This window comes from Ruditapes philippinarum, unplaced genomic scaffold (genome assembly GCF_026571515.1).
Source record: "Ruditapes philippinarum isolate M1 unplaced genomic scaffold, ASM2657151v2 ctg2475_1_1_1_1, whole genome shotgun sequence".
NCBI classification, from domain to species: domain Eukaryota; kingdom Metazoa; phylum Mollusca; class Bivalvia; order Venerida; family Veneridae; genus Ruditapes; species Ruditapes philippinarum.
In genome coordinates, this window is record NW_026866903.1 from 185,534 (window position 1) to 206,520 (window position 20,987).

General features: G+C 33.4%; 1 protein-coding gene across 1 annotated transcript; it reads left to right on the top strand.

Moving 5' to 3' along the window:
- The first annotated feature begins 1,889 nt into the window (after window positions 1–1,889).
- On the top strand, window positions 1,890–20,229 carry LOC132734154 (CCR4-NOT transcription complex subunit 7-like). Its single transcript, XM_060720867.1, has 7 exons — window positions 1,890–2,022; window positions 7,087–7,262; window positions 8,145–8,338; window positions 9,903–10,064; window positions 10,985–11,162; window positions 11,667–11,744; window positions 14,683–20,229. The coding sequence occupies exons 2-7, from the start codon at window positions 7,149–7,151 to the stop codon at window positions 14,899–14,901; spliced, it is 945 nt and encodes a 314-aa protein (XP_060576850.1). The 5' UTR covers window positions 1,890–2,022; window positions 7,087–7,148; the 3' UTR covers window positions 14,902–20,229.
- Window positions 20,230–20,987: the final 758 nt, after the last annotated feature.

Here is a 20,987-nt window from a genome sequence, read left to right on the forward strand (position 1 = left end):
CCCAGGGGTGGGGCCAATTTTGACCCCAGGGCTATAATTTGTTCAATCTTGCTAGAGGTTCACTTCACAATGTTTCATGCAAAATATCTAACCTCTAGCCTTTGTCAATTTAGAGAAGATGATTTTTTAAGATTATACTATATACATATGAGGAAAACCTATGACCCCCGGGGCAGGGCTAATTTTGACACTAGAGGCAAAATTTGAACAACTTTGGTAGAGTACCTTTAGATAATAACACATACCAAATATCAAACCTCTAAGCCGTGTACCTTCAGACAATACGATTTTTTAGATTTTTTACTATATGTACATATTGAAAATCAGTGACCCCCAGGGGTGGGGCCAATTTTGACCCCAGGGCTATAATTAGTACAATCTTGCTAAAGGTTCACTACACCATGTTTCATGCAAAGTATCTAACCTCTGGCCTTTGTGAATTTAGAGAAGATGATTTTTTGAAGTTTTTACTATATACATATATGAAAAACCTATGACCCCCTGGGTGGGGCTGACTTTGACACTAGAGGCAAACTTTGAACAACTTTGGTAGAGTACCTTTAGATAATAACACATACCCAAATATCAAACCTCTAAGCCTTGTACCTTCAAACAAGAAGGTATTTTAAGTTTTTACTATATGTACATATAGTGAAAATCAATGACCCCCGGGGCGGGGCCGATTTGGACCCCAGGGCTATAATTTGAACAATCTTGGTAGAGGTCTACCCGACAATGCCTTATGCAAAATATCTAAGCTCTAGGCCTTTTGGGTCTTTACAAGAAGATTTTTTAAATTTATTCTTATAATTCCTTTTGGTTGTCATGGCAACCAGAATTCTGCATGGAATGAAATTCTTTGAACAACTTTGGAAGGCCTTCACCCAAGGATCAATCCTGCCAAGTTTGGTTGAAATTGGACTAGTGGTTTTTCACAAGAAGATTTTTTAAGTTCACTATATAATCTATATAACACACACACACACAAACAAACACACACACAGGTGAATCGCTATATGCCACCGCATCGCAGATGCTGCGGTGGCATAAAAATTACTTTAACATATCCTTTTTGATAAATTAGCACATTATAAATAACGTTAAATCAACAACTGTGATTAGAGATTAACAAAAATGTTGGACGGGATTTTCCAAACGCCGACGCATGCGCAGTGGTCCCCCTTTACGTTCCGATGATAAGTTGAACACCACCTATTTATTTGTTTTGTTTATTGTACAAAATACCTGCAAGAAAGATCTGGTTTACATGTACACTAAACATGTTATGCTAAAATCATAATACATAAGAGCTTTCCGCGCCATAGGTACCACCTAATTTCATATTATGTAAATTGTTATTAATATGATAATACAGTCACAGAAAAATTTCAGTCTGACAGGGACTCACTCCTAATCCAATATATCAGACATTACAGGCTTGTTATAGTTCATGTCTTTCAAGCCTGAAGCAAAAATATCTCAAAGTGGCAACAAATTTATAGGCCAATAGGGCTAACTTGCTCCCTGGTTAGATGACCATCAGAATACCATAATGTGGCTATGAGCTCTCCTATCCCTAACATATTGTCTACCCTTGTTAGTAGAAGATTTCTTTAGTGTGACAATACAAATAAGCTACCCTAAAAAGTCTTTAAAATGAATGAATAATAAAGATTCTTTAGTTATACTTCAAGTTTCCTCTTCTCAAAGACTCAATTTGCTTAGTCCGTTGCATTTGAAGCTCTGTTGAGCCAGGCAATTTGCTTTTCTTCGCTCCTTGGCCAAACCAAGGCATCTTCTTTACTTTGTTTTGAAGTAAAATTACTAAAAGGTAAGTTGGTGAGTAATTTCACTTCCTGGTTTTTTGACCGGAAACCTCAAAACGTCATCAAAAGATGTGCACATCTTTAATTTCCGGTGATGTACGCAACTTCCCGAAATTTTGCAGCAGGTGCATACAAAGAAATGTAGTTAACGAGTAATTTTGGCACTGACCAGTCATAATTCATCAACATTTTCAAAGTATACAGTTTTATTTTATCATATTTTGTTCACGGTTTCGTTTATGATTATTGAAGTGCTTAGTTACTGATTAGAGGCGCAAAAAGTCATTGACCTAATTTCCTTGTCACATATTTTCGCGTCTATATTGGGAATAATAAAATATGTTAGTTTTCAGTCATATTCAATGAAATGGGCTGATATTTAAATAATACAGTTTTTTTCTGTTCAATTCGATTTTTCAAATGGTATTAATCTTTCATTTTGAAATTTTTACATGACAGGGCTTGACACTAACTTTTTTTAGGGGTAGTCAGAAGGACTACCTACTTTGAGGATCAGGTAGTCCTTGGCAAATCTAGGTAGTCCTCATTGTAAGACATAAAAAAAATGTTTTTTATTCTATTTAAATGCATTTTGAGTGTATGTATCTGAAGATAAGAAAACAATAGCATGAGATCTCTCCAAATTTATTGGAAAAAATCACCAATAGATAAATAATATAAGATCTAGTAAAAGTTTGTAAGCTTAATTCTGCATGAGATGTAGGTTCCGGCTAGCCTCTGAGCTCTTCAAAGTCATCATCAACAATTTTTTTTTACATATTTTTGTTATAAAATATGGCAGTGTGACACACAAAAGTCATTAGGTTTTGAAAGGCCAGACATTACCTACAGGTACAGGGTTTTAGCCAGGAATTACTAAGGTGTGTTGCAAATAAAATTGCTAGGCAATCAGCTCAGCTTATATTATTGACAGCTTATAGGGAAGGGGAGAATATATTGGCAATATGAGCTAAATAAGTATCTGTCAGTTTTAAATTTATGTAATACCTGGCTTTTGTATTAAAAAAATATTTCAATAGAGCTTACAAATCTACTTTCATGTATAGATAATGTATGACCTTTTAGATGTGTTTTTAAATTCAAAACAAAAGTAAAAAGCATGGACAAGAACAAAATATGTTTGTCTTTACTCTAATCGATTTATTCTACAAACTTCTACAAACTACAAAATATTGCCATAGTTTTTTATGCGTAGGGTATTAGTATTTGTTAACAATTTTTTTCTTCATATACATGTATTGGCATTATGATTATTGCTTACATTTGCTTGTACATGATTAAGAAGTGCTTACAACATTGTGAAGTTATGGCAAAGACAATTACAAATACTTTAGAATATCTCTTTTCTCTTTTTTTAAAGAGATTTAAACATTTTTCTTCTCTTTTTTATAAAGAGATTTTTTCCCAATCAATAATCTCATGTCCGAATAAATTACATCCGAAATCAGATCTATTTAACGTTTATTTTGGTTATCAATGTCAGTGTGATTTACATCAATCAACAAATCATATTCTTTTAAGTTTAAACCCTTGAATAGGTTCCAATATGAGCAAATATTTTCATTGAAATGTTTAATAGACAAAGAATTCTACTGAAGTAGGCTGGAAAAATCGGCAATTAAGTTGGACTTCCGGTTTCACTTTTCGCAAGTTTATAGAGATTAAATAGAATCTATTATGCGTCTGCTGTGACTGACACTGATTGACAATTATACTGAGACATGCTTGGATAGATAAAATTGGTTTGTTTTATAATGATATTGATTTATTAAGGGATGTCGAGAGATTAATGGATGGCGCAATTATACCTCAGTGCCTGAAGGCACGTCGTGCGCTTAATGTTTACAATCATTAGTGACCCAACGGCTAATTATTTACTAGTAAGATGAATTTATCTTTTGTTTTGGATCATAGCCTAAAAATATTATTTTATTAATTATTTTTAGTGAATTTAGAGACATCATGTCACTGAAATTTTGAGTAGCCCGACGGGATACCCAGCTTGGAAACCCAGGTAGTCCTTGGGGATAATTGGTAGCCTCGGGCTAACGGACCATCGTTAGTGTCGAGCCCTGCATGATATCTTTTTGCAAAATCTTCTTGAAAAAAATGTTGGCAAAATGACTTCAAATGTTCAGCCTGACCAGCTCTCCAACCTAGAAAACTTAGTATGTGACAGTGTTTCACCCCTAGACGTCACAGCCTGCTACCACTTTTAATATGCCACCAAAAACGGGTTAATCAGTTACAGTATGTGGGACATGACCTATGTTCTTTTAGCTTGATTGGTAAACTGATTAGATTATCTTGAGTGTTCTTATAAAAAGACACAGATTAAACCAGGGAAGAGTTCCAGATAGGATGCGTAGCAGCGCAAAATATGCATAGAAAATATAAAATACACATTAGTTCAAGAATTCATGCATCACAGTTATTAGCTAAAGAGACTTCAGCAAACAGGTTTTATAGTACTGCTAGGCCTGTTCACTGAAGCCAATCCCATATTCGCCACCATTGCTGCCCTAATTATCACGTGACTAGCGAGAATTTAGGTTCGGATACCTTTGCATGACATTTGGTGACCCGTGTCCCAAATGCTATTTTTAATTGAAAACATGGCTTTGCAATTATAAATGATGGTGTATTTATTCAATAACAGACATTGTACCTAAAAGATGTTGGATTTATATTGTTTTGAGTGATGATTCATGAATTATTTGTTTGTTATACCCCCAAAAACGAAGTTTGGGGGGGTATATAGGAGTCACCCTGCGGTCGGTCGGTCGGGCGGGCGGTCGGTCGGTCGGTCCAGACGTCCGTTGCATTTTCCTTGTCCGGAGCATAACTTTAAAACTAATGGTTGGAATTCAATATAACTACATACAATGGTCAAGCACATTGAGAGGAAGTGCAGTGCACAAGAATCATAACTCTATCTTGACTAATTACAGAGTTATTGCCCTTTGTTACTTTTCCTTGTCCGGGGCATAACTTGAAAACTACTGGTTGGAATTCAAAACAACTTCATACAATTGTCAAACACAATAAGGGGAAGTGCAGTGCACAAGAACCATAACTCTATCTAAAGTAATTACAGAGTTATTGCCCTTTGTTGCTTTTCCATTGCTTTTTTTTTTGACTGTTGCATTTTCCTTGTCCGGAGCATAACTTTGAAAACTAATGGTTGGAATTCAATATAACTACATACAATGGTCAAGCACATTGAGAGGAAGTGCAGTGCATAAGAAACATAACTCTATCTTGACTAATTACAGAGTTATTGCCCTTTGTTACTTTTCCTTGTCCGTGGCATAACTTGAAAACTACTGCTTGGAATTCAAAACAACTTCATACAATTGTCAAACACAATAAGGGAAAGTGCAGGGCACAAGAACCATAACTCTATTCTAAAGTAATTACAGAGTTATTGCCCTTTGTTGCTTTTCAAATGCCTTCTTTTTTTTGTCCGAAGCATAACTTGAAAGACTAATGGTTGGAATTCAATATAACACATACAATGGTTAAGCACATTGAGAGGAAGTGCAGTGCATAAGAACCATTAACTCTATCTAAAGTAATTACAGAGTTATTGCCCTTTATTACTTTTCCATTGCCTTTCTTTTGTCCGGACCATAACTTGAAGACAAATTGTTGGAATTCATTATAACTTCATACAATGTCCAGCATATTGAGAGGAAGTGCAGTGCACAAGAACCATAACTCCATTTTGACTTATTACAAGAGTTACTGCCCTTTGTTCTTTTCCTTGTCCAGAGCATGACTTTTAAAACTACTGGTTGGAATTCAAAACAACTTCATAGAATGGTCAAGCACAATAAGGGGAAGTGCAGGTGCACAAGAACCATAACTCCATCTTGACTAAGTACAGAGTTATTGCCCTTTGTTACTTTTCCTTTGCTTTCTTTTGTCTGGACCATAACTTGAAGACTTATTGTTGGAATTCATTTTATAACTTCATACAATGGTCAAGCACATTGAGAGGAAGTGCAGTGCATAAGAACCATAACTCCATCTTGACTAATTACAGAGTTACTGCCCTTTGTTACTTTTCCTTGTCCAGAGCATGACTTGGAAAACTACTGGTTGGAATTCAAAACAACTTCATACAATGGTCAAGCACAATAAGGGAAGTGCAGTGCACAAGAACCATAACTCCATTCTTGACTAGTTTTTAGAGTTATTGCCCTTTGTTACTTTTCCTTGTCCAGAGCATAATTTTTTAAAACTACTGTTTGGAATTCAGTACAACTTCATACAGTTGTCAAGGACATTCAAAGGAAGTGCAGTGCACAAGAGCCATAAATCCATTTTGACAAAAATACAGAGTTACTGCCCTTTGATACTTTTCCTTGTCCGGAGCATAACTTAAAACGTACAGGTTGGGAATTCAAAACAACTTCATACAATGGTCAAGCCACAATAAGAGGAAGTGCAGTGCACAAGAACTATGACTCTATCTTAAGTATTTATAGAGTTATTGCCCTTTGTTCTTTTTCTTTGTCTTTCTGGACTTATTACAGAGTAATTCAATTAAACTTCATCAATGGCCAACCACATTGAAAGGAAATGCAACATACATGAACCACAATTATCTTTAATTGCCCACAACCATAACTCTATGTTTCAATTCTTTTACAAGGTATTCTGTTACTAGTAACATCCTCATTTCCGAAGCAGACTTGTGGGGGTATTAATCACATTTAGTGATAGTTCTAGTTTTTATTTAAAGTCGTACACTTACTAAAAAAAGTGTATGGTCTGTTACTAAAAATTAATGCTAGAATTCCCAAAACTTGAAGTCCTGCGAGATTTCATTTGAAAGCAGACTCCATATTGGTAAACATTCTGATTCTCTACATATTTCCCTAACAAATAGTTGAGTACACAATGTCATTGAAGTTATATTTAAAAACAAAACATGAATTTATTCAAAATTGATTTGTTAATCAAATGGTATTATTTTTTTTTACCCAAATTTGATTAATAAGGGTGATTTTAATAGGTAATTTTAATTTTCAAGCGCGCTTCAGAATTTGTGTGGTGGGGGCAATTTCAAGTGTTGTAGGATTATTATTTATTTTCAATCACCGTAGTGTTACAAATTACTTATAGTCATAGTGTCGACAAACTGTCATATTCAACAAGATTTCAACGGGTCTTTCGATTTTTTTGGTGATTTCAACCAAACTTTTATAATGCCTGTTATTATCATTTTTAGGAATCATTAAATACGGTGGAGATAAATTATTCAGCGAGAAGTAGACAGGACATGTTAGAGATATGCCTTCAGTAGCACAGGCAGAGTATGGCATTAAGGATGTGTGGATGACCAATCTTGAAGAAGAGTTCCGGAAAATCAGACAAATTATTCAACGATATAAATATGTTGCAATGGTAGATATAGTTAATGTTTATTTTAACAAACGTGTCAGACAAATTTTCTCTCAAAATATTGTCTTTTATATCTGTTTTTTATCACGACTTTTTGAAAAATAGAGAAAGCTATTGTACTTAGCCAGGTGTTGGCATAGCCGTCACACTTTGGTTAAGATTTTGCTTGCAAATTGGTATCTCCCAAACTACTGAAATGAATTAATTGAAACTTCTCACAGTTATTTGTGAAGATAGGAAGTCGCTATCCAAAGCCCATAACTCTCACATAGACTTTGACAGAATTATGGGTCTCTTTTTTAACTTAGATAATTCTTCATTATCTATGCTCTCGTTTACTATCAAGCACTATGCTGTACCAACAGCTAGAACTGTCATCAATAGAGACAACATCGATGTAGCATTGATATTTTTCTGTTGATCAATAAGCGATACACAATTGAAAAAAAATCAATTATTTTGATTAATTATTTTAATGTCTATGAATTATGAAAATTCACCCAGTGATGACAAGAAATGGTTAGGAAAAAATCATGTAAAGGACATTTATAAACAGGACACAACATATTTGTATGAACAGAACATATATTTTACTAAAATCATTTTAACAGGTTTGAAAGTGAAATATATACAAGAAATAAAGTGAAATATATACAAGAAATTAGAAGTAAATATTAATATATCAGTGTATGACTGATATTGATGTATCATCAATATGCTTTGCAATGAATCTATGACGGCTCAACCGACAGCTAATATTAATTCATATACTGTAACAAAGTTTCTGAAAATTTTACTGATAAAAATGATTTATTAACAAAAAAATAAAATGATATCATCAGCTGCTTGTCCTTCAAAATGCTGAAGTCATATTATTATTTACAGGATACAGAGTTCCCAGGTGTGGTTGCACGACCTATTGGAGAGTTTCGCAGCACTGCAGATTATCAGTACCAGCTTCTCAGGTGTAATGTTGACCTTTTAAAAATAATACAGATTGGCTTCACATTTATGGATGAGAGTGGAAACACGCCATCTCCTATATCAACTTGGCAGTTCAACTTCAAATTTAATCTTACGTAAGGAATTTTTAAATTATCATATTCTGTTGCATTTTATTTATTTGCATTTTATAATAATTTTCAGGCTGATATTGAAGACAGTTTAATATTTTTGTCAGGTTTGATAAGGTACGATATCTTTCATTTATGGCTTGAATACCTTGTCAGAATTCGGTTAATTATTTCAAAAGTTTTTACTTTGAGTGGACAATTTTCAGTTGAAGGTTATTCATGTTGTTCACATGCCCATGTATTATGACTTGGCACCCCCAGAAATATGCATGCTGTTTTCTTGAAGAATAGTTGTTCACTAAATGAGGAAATTTCTAGCTATTCGCTTTGATTAAGAATGAGATTAGAGTTTCATTTTTAGATAGACTATTCTAAGAAAAGTGTTTATATTGGTTTTACATTTGAATGATGGTGTGGATGCAATTTCATATCTAGTTCACCACTGAAGGTATTTACCTAAACGTCATGCAAGCTCTGTGATCAAATACAAGCTCATTGACTAAAACTATTAACATGAATCTTAGTTGAATTATTTCTCCTTGTTGAATAGAAAATTTCTGTGAGGCTTAAAAATCATGTTTTAAGTAAATAAGATAATGAAATACATTACTTATATCCAACAAGATCTGTTAATCATTGCATCAAGTCAGTTTAACAAGGTTGTTATGAATTATTATCCTCCGCCGAAAAGGCGGCGGGGGATATAGAAATAGTCTCCGTCCGTCCTTCCGTCCGACATTTTTGTCCAGAGCATATCTCAAAAAGTATTTGAGATATCAACTTGAAACTTCATAGGTGGATGGATCTCATTGAGGAGGAGTGCAGTGCACAAGAGTGATTACTCTATCCTGCATATTTTTTCAGTTATTTCCCTATGCTTTTTTTCAAAACTTATTTTTTTCCAGAGCATAACTCAAAAAGCCATTGAGATATCAACATGAAACTTCATAGGTGCATAGATCTCACTCAGGAGGTGTGCAGTGCACAAGAATGATAACTCTACTTTTCATAATTTTTGAGTTATTGCCCTTTGTTATTTTTCATACTTAATTTTTCACCTGAGTGGAGCATAGCTCAAAAGTGTTTGAGTTGTCAACATGAAATGTCATAGGTGGATAGATCTTATTGAGGAGGAATGCTGTGCGCAAGAATGATAACTCTTCCCTATTAAATTTTGAGTTATTGCCCTTTGTTCTTTTTCAAACTATTTTGTCCGGAGCTTTTCTCAAAAAGTATTTAAGGTAACAACTTGAAACTTCATAGGTGGATAGATTTTACTGAGGAGGGGTGCAGCACACAAGAATATGAAAACCTACTGTACCCTGCTTTATTTTTCAGTTATTGCCCTTTGTTATTTTCAGCCATCAGTATTCATATAGGTTTCAAATCTGTAATCACTTCAGCCATCAGTTTTCATTACCAAAAGACCTCTAAAAATGGAATTATTCTGCTCTACTACATATACATTCTTTCAATGAGCAAACACATTCGGCAGGGGATGGCCATGTTGACATGGCTCTTGTTTTATCATGAAACCGGTTTTATTATTGGATTATGAATTATATTACAGAGAAGACATGTATGCTCAAGAGTCCATAGATCTCCTAACAAATTCTGGCATACAATTCAAGAAACATGAGGATGAAGGCATAGATATATTCACATTTGCTGAATGTTTGATGACGTCGGGGATTGTATTGTCTGATCAGGTCTTTTGGCTCTCATTCCATAGGTATTGCATATTGTAATTTATTTTAAACATTTAAGCTCGATGGCAAAACAAGTTCTTGCAACTTACATAAATTTCTTTCATTTCCGCTTCTTGAAACCAACCTGTACCAATGTGGTATGAAGAATAATTTTCATGACCCAAGTAGGGCTCAAACCCATGATCCCTGGGTTGAGAGGCAGACACATTAACCTCTAGGGCACCACTTAAAAACCCTTCATAAATGTATTTATTTAGGGTCATAATTAGAGAGATGTAAGTCAGCAGCTGGTGTTTTGTTTAATTTCATTGTTAAATATTGGCTCTATTATATATCCTGTCTGCAGCATATAGTAATGACAGACTTCCCGAAAGTTAAAAAAAACTGTCAGACATTCGGTCTGACAAACCATGAAAACCTGTCGGACCGAAACGAAATCTGTCAGACCAAATAAAATTGATCAAAATCAAAGAAAAACTTGTGTTTGTATTTCTAAGACACTTTTTGTTTTTAATTTTTTCGCCGTAAAAATCGGCACATTCCGTACCGTACAGTGCATTTTGAATTTTTCATCTCCTCCCTGTTATACACCAACGATTCATGGTCCTGCTTCCATTTTTCATTAAATTTTGTCTCAGGTCTATTCTTTTCATCCTTTTATTGCTGTTCTGCGCGCTCCTCTGACGTAGATTTTCGTTTTTCCCAGGTTTGGCAGCTTTAGCGACGCCATTTCGTATACATGTGGCTTGGATAAAAGCCGGACATTCGGACCGATCCGAAATAAAAAATCGTCGGACCTGATCAAAATTTATCGGACATGTCCGTCGGACCGACGTATTTCGGGAAGTCTGTAATGAAGTTGTTATTTCCTTTTAATGTTGCCAGTAGAAAAGTGTTCATGCTCAGCTGATTATTTGTAAATTAAATGACTTGTTTCTTTCAGTGGCTATGATTTTGGTTACCTGTTAAAGGTGCTCACTGATTGTGCACTACCTGAGGAAGAGGAAGAGTTCTTTGCCATGATAAAACTATATTTCCACAATATCTATGATGTGAAGTACCTGATGAAGAGCTGTAAGAACTTGAAAGGTGGTCTCCAGGAAGTTGCTGAGCAACTAGAAGTAGGTTTCTATAGTTATTATCTTCACTTGTAATATTTTATATTTATGATTTTATAGGGATTTTAATGGTATTTTAGAAATTATCTTATAGATTATGTTGGGGTTGTCTTAAATTAGTGATCTTACAGGAGTTGTAAAAGCAAAACCACCAAAATAATGTGAAGGTCATGTTGTTTTTTTTCCAAAATAGCAGGCAATATTTCCAACTTGTAGTATTTAGAGATTTTTTTGGGATTGTACCATTTGTATCAGTTCTATAAGAACCCAGTGTATAGCCAGATGAAAGGTTAAAATTCTTGCTCCTTTCACCTCTCACTTTTTGGGGGCGGGTAGCAGGTGGAGTGGGGGGCTTACTGAAATTAATACATTGTGAACAAAAGTGTCTACAATTTAATTTGTTGATAGAAACACACATGAAACAACTATGTAAACAAACTATATAAGTAATGTATTAATGTATGTAAATTTGATATATATATATATATAAATGTATAATGATTTCAGATTGAAAGAATAGGACCCCAGCATCAAGCTGGAAGTGACAGTCTACTAACTGGAGCAGCTTTCTTTAAGATGAGAGAAGTATGAACCGATTCTGTTTTGGTTCATTAATTTTTAGCTCACCTGTCACAAAGTGACAGGGTGAGCTTTTGTGATCGCTTTTCGTCTGTCGTCCGTAAACTTTTACTTTAAATGACATCTCCTCATAAACCACTAAGCCAATTTCATCCAAACTTCACAGGAATATTTCTTTGGTGGTCACCTTTGAAAATTGTTAAAGAATTTAATTCCATGCAGAACTCTGGTTGCCATCTGGTTGCCATGGCAACCAAAAGAAATAACTTTAAATATCTTCTTCTATAAAACCCAAAGAGCTAGAGCTTAGCTATTTGGCATGAAAAATCTTCTAGTGAGTGTCTACCAAGTTTGTTCAAATAAAAGCCTTGGGGTCAAAATTGGCCCCGCCCCAGGGGGTCATTGATTTTCCCTATATGCATATAGTAAAAACTTAAAAAATCTTCTTTTAAAGAACCCAAAGAGCTAGAGCTAAGATATTTAGCATGAAACATCTTCTAATGGGTGTCTACCAAGTTTGTTCAAATAAAAGCCCTGGGGTCAAAATTGGCCCAGCCCCAGGGGGTCATTGATTTTCCCTATATGCATATAGTAAAAACTTAAAAAATCTTCTTTTAAAGAACTCAAAGAGCTAGAGCTAAGATATTTAGCATGAAACATATTGTAATGGATGTCTACCAAGTTTGTTCAAATAAGAGCCTTGGGTCAAAATTGGCCCCCCCGGGGGTCATTGATTTTCCTTATATGTGTATAGCAAAAACTTAAAAAAAATTTTTGAAAAAAACCAAATAGCTAAAGTTTAGATACTAAGCATGAAACATCTTCTAGTGAGTGTCTACCAAGTTTGTTCAAATAAAAGCCATGGGGTCAAAATTGGCCCTGCCCCGGGGGGTCATTCATTTTCATGATATGTGTATAACAAAAACTTAAAAAATCTTTTTTGAAAAAACTCAAATAGCTAGAGTTTAGATATTAAGCACGAAGCATCTTCTAGTGATTGTCTACAAAGTTTGTTCAAATAAAAGCCCTGGGGTCAAAATTGGCCCCGCCCCGGGGGACATTGATTTTCCTTATATGTGTATAGCAAAAACTTAAAAATATTCTTTGAAAAAACCCGAATAGCTAGAGTTTAGATATTAAGCCTGAAACATTTTCTAGTAAGTGTCTACAAAGATTGTTCAAGTAAAAGCCCTGGGGTCAAAACTGGCCCTGCCCCAGGTGTGTCATTGTTTTTTACTATATGTGTGAAGAAAAAACTTGACCAGCTAGACCTTAGATGTTAAGCATAAAATATCTTCTAATGGGTGTCTACCAAGTTTGTTCAAATAAAAGCCCTGAGGTTTAAACTGGCCCCGCTCCGGGGGCCTATATACAGGTGAGCGACTTCAGGGCCATCATGGCCCTCTTGTTCATTTAAACACCACTGTTTTTCCTAGTTCTATTGATTGCATTGAGTTGAGGTATCAATGTGAAATATAATTTGAGTTAAAGTTAACAAAATAAAGCATTTGCCCATAACAGTAATAATCCTTGTTTTGTATAGTTGGTGGTTCTACTAGGGCTGTGCCTGAAATAATTTATAGAGGGGCACTTATGATCTTGATCTTCCTCCACCAGTAAAAGCTGGAAAGACATATGACCTATACTGTGTTGTTGCGACATAAAATCTAATAAAAAACAACAACAAAACTTGTACTTGAAATAGATCTCTGAGCATGAAACTTGCATCTTTTTGCAACCTGGAATTACTGTACGATTTTAACATTACAACAATGTAGATACATGAAGATCAGCCAACTACATGATACAATTTTTCAAATGGTACAGGGTTGGTCAGGATATGTACCATATGAAGCAAATACAATGTGAAACCATTTAATTACAAGTTATTTGCCAAACAGTTTACACATTTTACAGATTTAAATGGTAGATAAATGAATGCTGAAACATTCTCTTTTCAATATTTGTTTTACTGGTACTTTTATTTTTCAATACATGAGATACTTTGAAGACACTCTACTTATCTTTATCAACAAATATTAAGGCTGTGTATTGCCAGCTTGGAGGGATTCAATCTTATCATTGATTCAGACCTGACGATTTATGAATCAAACCTACATTATCTAATTATTTAAATATGACATTTAAAGAAATTACTATGTTGTTTAAAAGGTATTATAATTATAAATGAAAATGTATGTAAAGAAAGACTGACAGAATTCCTTTAACAACAGATATGTAAGTTTCATTTAAGATGAAAAAGAAGTGATTGAGAACAAAGTGAATGCATGTGAAAGTTTTAAAGGTTGTATATGTGTATTGAAGAGATATTAGAATTTTGTATAAAATGATGTGAATTGTGATCAAGCCATCTTGGGGCTATATGTCAGAACCTTATTGTCTAAGTCTGTATTGTGATTATTGTTACAGCCCTAGAAATTTTGTCACATAATGTAATGTATGATATGGAAAATGCCAGGCATGGCGTACAAGAAGTATGTGAAACTCATTCTGTAAATAAAATAGGGGCCTTACAATGGATGAGATATTCAGTGGGAAAGGGTTGCACTTTTAAGTGTAATTGAAACCTTTAGATCAATACAGGGATTTATGAGTTGCTTTTGTTAAGTGAGAGTGTGATCTCAATAAAAAAATATGTTTATTTATTCAGGAAGCATATAGTTGCCACTTTGTATGCTTTCCTACATTTTTTTCCTAGCCACTTCATTCAATTTGATCATTGTTTTCATTTTCAGTATTCTCTTACCTTTCACGGAGTAAGGAGTAACTTGGGTATAGGTCACTTGTGCTAAAAATAGATTATTATACTTCTCCCTTTATACTTTAGCAAACAGGCAGTTTTAGGGTGCATACATCACCTTAAGAGATGTCTCTTGTTTTGACATTTTCAGTAATGAATTTTGGTTTTTGTCTTATTTTGCAGATGTTTTTTGAGGATAATATTGATGACAACAAATATAGTGGACATTTATATGGACTTGGAACGTCATACGTACAAAACGGTGGCGGATTTGAATCCGTAAACCATTTTATGCCAAATTCACATTCATCCACTCCACCAGCTCAACCAACGGGAAACATTTCAAATGTAGCTAACTCCACGAATGACACGTCATCGTCAGTGCAAGTTACGTCGTCATGAAAACGTAGATATAGAGTTTTAACATTTAGTTTTGTCATCGTTGTAAATTTTCATCAATGTTGAAGCGTCATCAAGGAGTCCTTAAACAGTGGTAATGGAATGTTGCCGCCTTTATTTTAAAGATCTCAGAGATGATTCGAGCGAGGAATGTGTGAAGGAATGGATATATATTGTGTTTTAGAGGATACAAAGAGACGATTTTATCTACACGTGGTATCGGCCATGGATATTCTTAATTCGGACCAAGTTTCTCAGATTGGGAAAATTTTCTAGATTTTTTTTAACTTCTCTTTGTAATGAATCATAAGTTTGTACCTTCAACAGATTAGACTGTGATATTTAACTGTATTTTGTAATTGTTGAAGTTGTCTTTTATTAATGAACAATGCAGAGCAGCTGACTTGATTGATCTCCCCTGTTTGGAGAGCTTGTACTGTAAGGAGAGTTAACTCCCTTGGTTGAGTTTAGTAGAATCATGAATGATAACTTGTGTTGAGGATGTTAATTACAAATGTGTGATGTAATGTGCTTTGTAAACATCAGGTTTATTTGAAAAAGCTCAGGTATCATTTAGATGTATCATTAAATACCATTTTTTCGGATAATCTTAGTTTTTAATTGCTTTTGTTAACTCTGGTTGAATTACCTTTAACAATATTAAGTTTTGAGGATGCCTAAAAATTAACAATTGTGTTCTACTCAAAATATTGTAACATCTTTTTAAGAAATTTATTTTTCATGATAAGTACAGTTGGTCACCTTGTTGAAGAATTACCTTTGCAGTTTTGTGTTTGATTTTAATTAAGCAATATATGTTTGTAAAATGAAGAAGTTTCAGCTATTTGAAGACATTGTGATATGCATGTTTGTGATAGGCAGGTGGACATATAGAAATCTAGTGGTAGAAAAACTTAGTGGACTGTGCTTATTTTAGATTACATGTAGAAGGTTGAGGCGGGGTAGGGTGTTTGTCTGATTAGTAGATGGGGATGAAAAGGGGGATCAATAAAGAAGGTAGAAAAAAGGGGGTGAGCAAGGGATGGGCTTTCTTTTATGTCAGATGTGGGTGGGGATAAGGTGGGTTGGACTTTTGTGTCTGTTCAGGATTTAGGGATGGGCAAAGCTATTGGAATAGGCTTTTATGTCAGATTGAAAGAATCAAGTGGAGATGGGCTAATAGAAGAATATAAGAGTTAATTTTAATTGGAAAAGATTCATTTGTTGTAATAATGCATGTGAATGGTCTTAACATGCTGTGAGAATAATCTGAAAGCTTTTATACTGTTTTAGATTTCTATGTGTACACTTGTTTCTTTTATCAAGATTTGTCAGGTATGGACTCTGTTCATTTTAATTACCACTTCATCAATTTCAAACCAGCAAATGTGTCTTTGAAATTTAATAACCATGATCGTTTAATTTTTTTAATCAGGTTTTCAGATTGGTCATGTCTGGGTTGTTACCTGTTTCATCAATGTAGGATTTCAATCAAACTTTAACAGCATTGTTATCATCAAGTTGTCTAATGCACATTGTTGGAATTTTTTTTATTTGAGAATTATGGCCCTTTGATTTCATTTTGATATGTTATATTTGCAGAAAATCTGGTTTTGTGACGCAATGTCCCATCATTTGTGCTGTCCTACTGATTCTTATTATAAGATTATTTTTTAAAGTAATTCTGTATGTATTTATTTGTCTTTATATTTTTTAACTGTGAAGAAGTTTGAATGAACCATTCAGTTATGTAAAACATTACAATTGTTGAATGAATAATTTCAAAGACACATTTGCCTAAATTCATATTATTTCTGTTGATGTGTTTATACTTATACATTGTCTTTTTTTTAATCACTTTGCTAAATGTATACCTTAGTTTTTTATGATTTTAAAAATTGTTTGCTGCCAAAATATCTTGTGTAAGATTTTGATTTTATCAAAAAGAAATAACCGTCTGCCTATATGCAGATGGTAAAGATTGACATGTGTTTAACTGTGATATATTAAAATTGAATTATTGAAAAGGTAATATTCTTTTTGGATGGTTTAGTTTTTAAAACCTGTTGACCGTAACCTGTTTATTAATAAGGAAGGCTTCTCCTCGTGGGTATATGAGTTGAACCCCTTAGTATTTATGCTAACGGTGACCATCAAGAGATTATGGTACCTGGTTATGGAGGGGTTATTTATTGTAGCAGTTTTATGGTTAATAATTGTGTCTTAATTACCCTTAATATCAATAATGAACCGCCCTGCCTTCAGGCTTGAACTTCCCATTGCTTTTGATTAGAGGTTTCGATATAAAAATGCTAGAATTGAGAAATGAGTTCAGGCTGCTGAGATAATTACACATACTGGCCTTCAATTTTGTGTTTATGGCCTTAATTTTGCTGGAAACAAAAATGAGAAGCCTTTGTCGCCAGTATAGAACCGGGCCAGCCTGCACTTCCGTGCAGTCTTACCAGATAACTCATTTTGTGTATTTTGATATTGAAATCCCTTAAATATTGAATGGACTGTTCCAAATTCAAAGCAGGGCAAATCCATTATACAAATTCAGAAGGTTATGGGTTAAGATGATATGAAACAGGTTTAATATATGCCATCATTAAAAAGTGCAATAATTTTTATTTTACCTATAAAAAAATGAAATGAAAAATAGAATAAATTGTCTGTTTGTATCTTTTTAAACAACAATATTTTTATCTAGATACTATTATTAGGCCTTGATGATGTTTCAACAGAAATGATTTTGTCTATTTGTGTTTTTAACTGACTGAAGTACAGTATTAAATGTTTTTAGATTGCTTAGCAATTTAAGTAGTTCATGAAGATTTGGCTGGAAAAAAAATGTGCTTTGAAATATTTTTCTTCATGATTTTAGAAATTATAAATTATTAGATAGCTTAACAGTTTCAATCATTCTAGAAAATTGTTTCTGTTAAGGAGCATAATTATGTTTGAAATAAATTTTTTCTTGTTTTTAGAATGTTAAAGGTAGTAGATCACTAAATATTTTAAATTTTTTAAAGAATTTTTGATGAAGAAAGTGTGCATTGAAATATTGTTGACATAAAAGACGGAGACACTATTTTGAAGTTGATGTAGAATTCAGAAAAATTCAAATTCATTTAATTCTTTTAAGATTTGTTGGAGGTTTTTTTTATATTCACTACATGAAATGCAAAAATCATTTAAAGATAATATTTTAAGAAACATAGTTTTTCGGATACATGTCTATATATTTGAAATGAATCATACCAAAGAAGTTGACATGAGTTTAGATAGTTTGTAGATTTGTAGTTTTTTTCTTCTTTTAGTTGGATACACAGAATGTTATAAGGAAATACAGTTGTAAAAGTTTGTAAAATTGGAATATGGAAAAAAGTATCATCAAGAATTGGCTGGGGGGTGTTATTTTAATTTTGTACTTCAGTCATAATATTTGTGCTATTTTTCTAAGGATTTTGAAGAGGACCTCATACCTTGGAATGAAATTGGATGTAAAATGCAAGTCATCTTTTATAAGTTTTGTTCAGAAATATTAGGTCTTTCAATTAATGATTAAATAGTCATTTAATTTGGAAAGAATTCCCTGTTTCTAAACAGAAAACAAAATGGGGGGGGGGGGGGGGGTCATTTCGGCTTTTTTTCTTTAGAAAATACCAAAATATTTCAAGTCATTTTGGGATGTTGAATATGATGAGGTTTTTTTTCCTTTGAACATGTTGTAATGTGGCTGTTTTTTATCCTCATATTTAAGTGTACATAAATAACATCTATAAATGGAGTAAAACATTTTCAAATAGAGAATAAACCTACTATTACAGGGATTTTAACCAATTTGGTGAAAGACTTAAGCATTTCATTGGTCTTTTTGGTTTTGTCAAACAGATATCACATTGTGTGTCTTAATTTTAGTGAAACCTTTTAGATAAGACCAACTGTGAACAAAAACTGCCTGTCTTCAAAGACCATGCTTTTATGTCCAATTTCAGCAGGATTTGCATTTTTACCTCTGTATAGGGACCAGCTGTCTATCGCAATATGACTTTCAATGGATAATCTTAGTGCAAATTCTTTCTTTGTAAAGACCACTTGTAAACAAATACCACTATGCTTTTTCACAAGATTGGTTTCAATAGATAAGAGGTTTTTTTTTAATGACATTTTGTGGTAAGTAAACTGTTTACCTCTGAATGTTACTGACAGGGTGGTTTCTATACAGAGGTTAGACTGGGTGCCACTGATCTCACTATATGAATGTAAATGTTGCCATTGTTTTTAATTACAGATCCATTTTCTGCTTGTCATTCATCTGCTTCTATATTTAGAACAAATGTAAACAATTTGTGAAATCTTCAAGGGCACATACTTAAGGGTAAGTGTACATTGCAAATACAGGATAACATTGCATATTCAATTCTGTCACATTACCTAAACATAAGGATGTTTTACAGGCTTTTGAGTGAAGATTAGTGAACTGTGTTATTTTTTAACATTTCATAACATATGATATCACAGTTTGACCTGGGAAGATGCGTTATCTGCTGCAATATTTCTTTTCATTTTTAAAAAAATCTTTCCTTAGTTTTTATCACTTATAAATTAATTGTGATTTTTGTGTGTGTATTTTGTTATCTCCCCTAGGTTTGAGTTTACCTTCATAATGAAGAGTTGTTTTGCGTTGCTATTTTTAGATCTGGTTAAGGTAACCACTATTTGTATCTTCGTGTATGAAGAGTATTTTGAATCAAAGTGCTATTGGTTTTTAAACTCTTTCTTCTTTTTTTCATATAACAATTAGATGTATATTAAGAGTAGAACTTTGTCGTAGATTTTTTTTGTTCACTTTTAAAGGAATGTACTTGATATTTTAAACCATTTAATAATTAATCTCTGTGTTGCTATTCAATTTTCCGAGCTTTAAACAAATATGTTTTCTTCAGCTGCTCTGTGATTGATTTGATTGTCATTGAAGATGTCTTTATGAAATTAAAGTGCATCTCTCTTGATTCATTTTATTTTAAAACAATTAAAGCCATTGCATTATATATTCTGTTTTCAGTGGCCTTATGGTCACAAAATGCTTTCAAGTATGAAAAAAATATGTACTTGTGGGACACACAATATTGTGTGTCACATTCTATTGAGCTAAGTGTATGTTTTACTTTTTTGTGACACTGTGTATATGTTTGTGTCACAGTTTCATAAGCTAACAGTATATTTTATTTTTGTGACACCCTTTACATTAGGGGGATCACAAATTTTACTGTAGTGTTGTAAATAAAGGAAAACTAACTAACTCATTATAAATTCTACAGCATATGTCACGTGTTTGTTGTCATTACGCAGCGTAGAATCAGGAATAAATTAATGTACGTTTATTTGATGGTTCAAGTTAGGTACAATATTGCTTCTCGCATATATAAATGTTACACAGGAATTGAAAGCAGTTTGAATTTAAAGATATTATACTTGGATATAATAGTATGTATATTATTAGTTATAAAGATATATGACAGGTTATATGGCCCTACATAAACGGTTATATTGCAAACAACTGTTTATATATGACCATATAACCTGTCAGAAATATTTATAACGAATTTATAATACAGCTAGCATGTTTTTAAGCAAAAAAGTGAGATTTCTTCATAAATTGACAGCAGCCGTGTAACGATTATCCAATGGAAAGTGACATTACTAACATGCAGTATTATAATGCAACAGAGCCTGTCAAATTTCCCCTGAATGTTTTACTCTTTCTTCTTTGAAGATAGTTGTTGGGTAAGACTTAAGATATACAGAGCTGTGCTTCAAGCCTTTGACAATTTAAAGGACTATTATTCTAAAGTTTCATCAGACATATTTAAACATAATTATTGAAATATTTACATTACAATGTACTTCCATGTATTTAGAGAAAGTAACAACGAAACATGTGAACAACAGAAGCATCATTTAAGTGGGTATGACTTAGTCAACTTTGCATCGGTGAAGATTTTCATTTGAAATTTCACAAATCTTCATGGTCAGTGAACAATCCATCACTGTAGATTGACCCAAGTAAGTTACGTATGGTC

Excerpts from the sequence above, each read along its gene's own strand:
- LOC132734154 (XM_060720867.1), top strand. The coding sequence starts at position 7,149 with ATGCCTTCAGTAGCACAGGCAGAGTATGGCATTAAGGATGTGTGGATG. Across the intron at positions 7,263-8,144 it reads GATATAAATATGTTGCAATG|GATACAGAGTTCCCAGGTGT; the intron begins GTAGATATAGTT and ends TATTATTTACAG. Across the intron at positions 11,163-11,666 it reads AAGTTGCTGAGCAACTAGAA|ATTGAAAGAATAGGACCCCA; the intron begins GTAGGTTTCTAT and ends TAATGATTTCAG.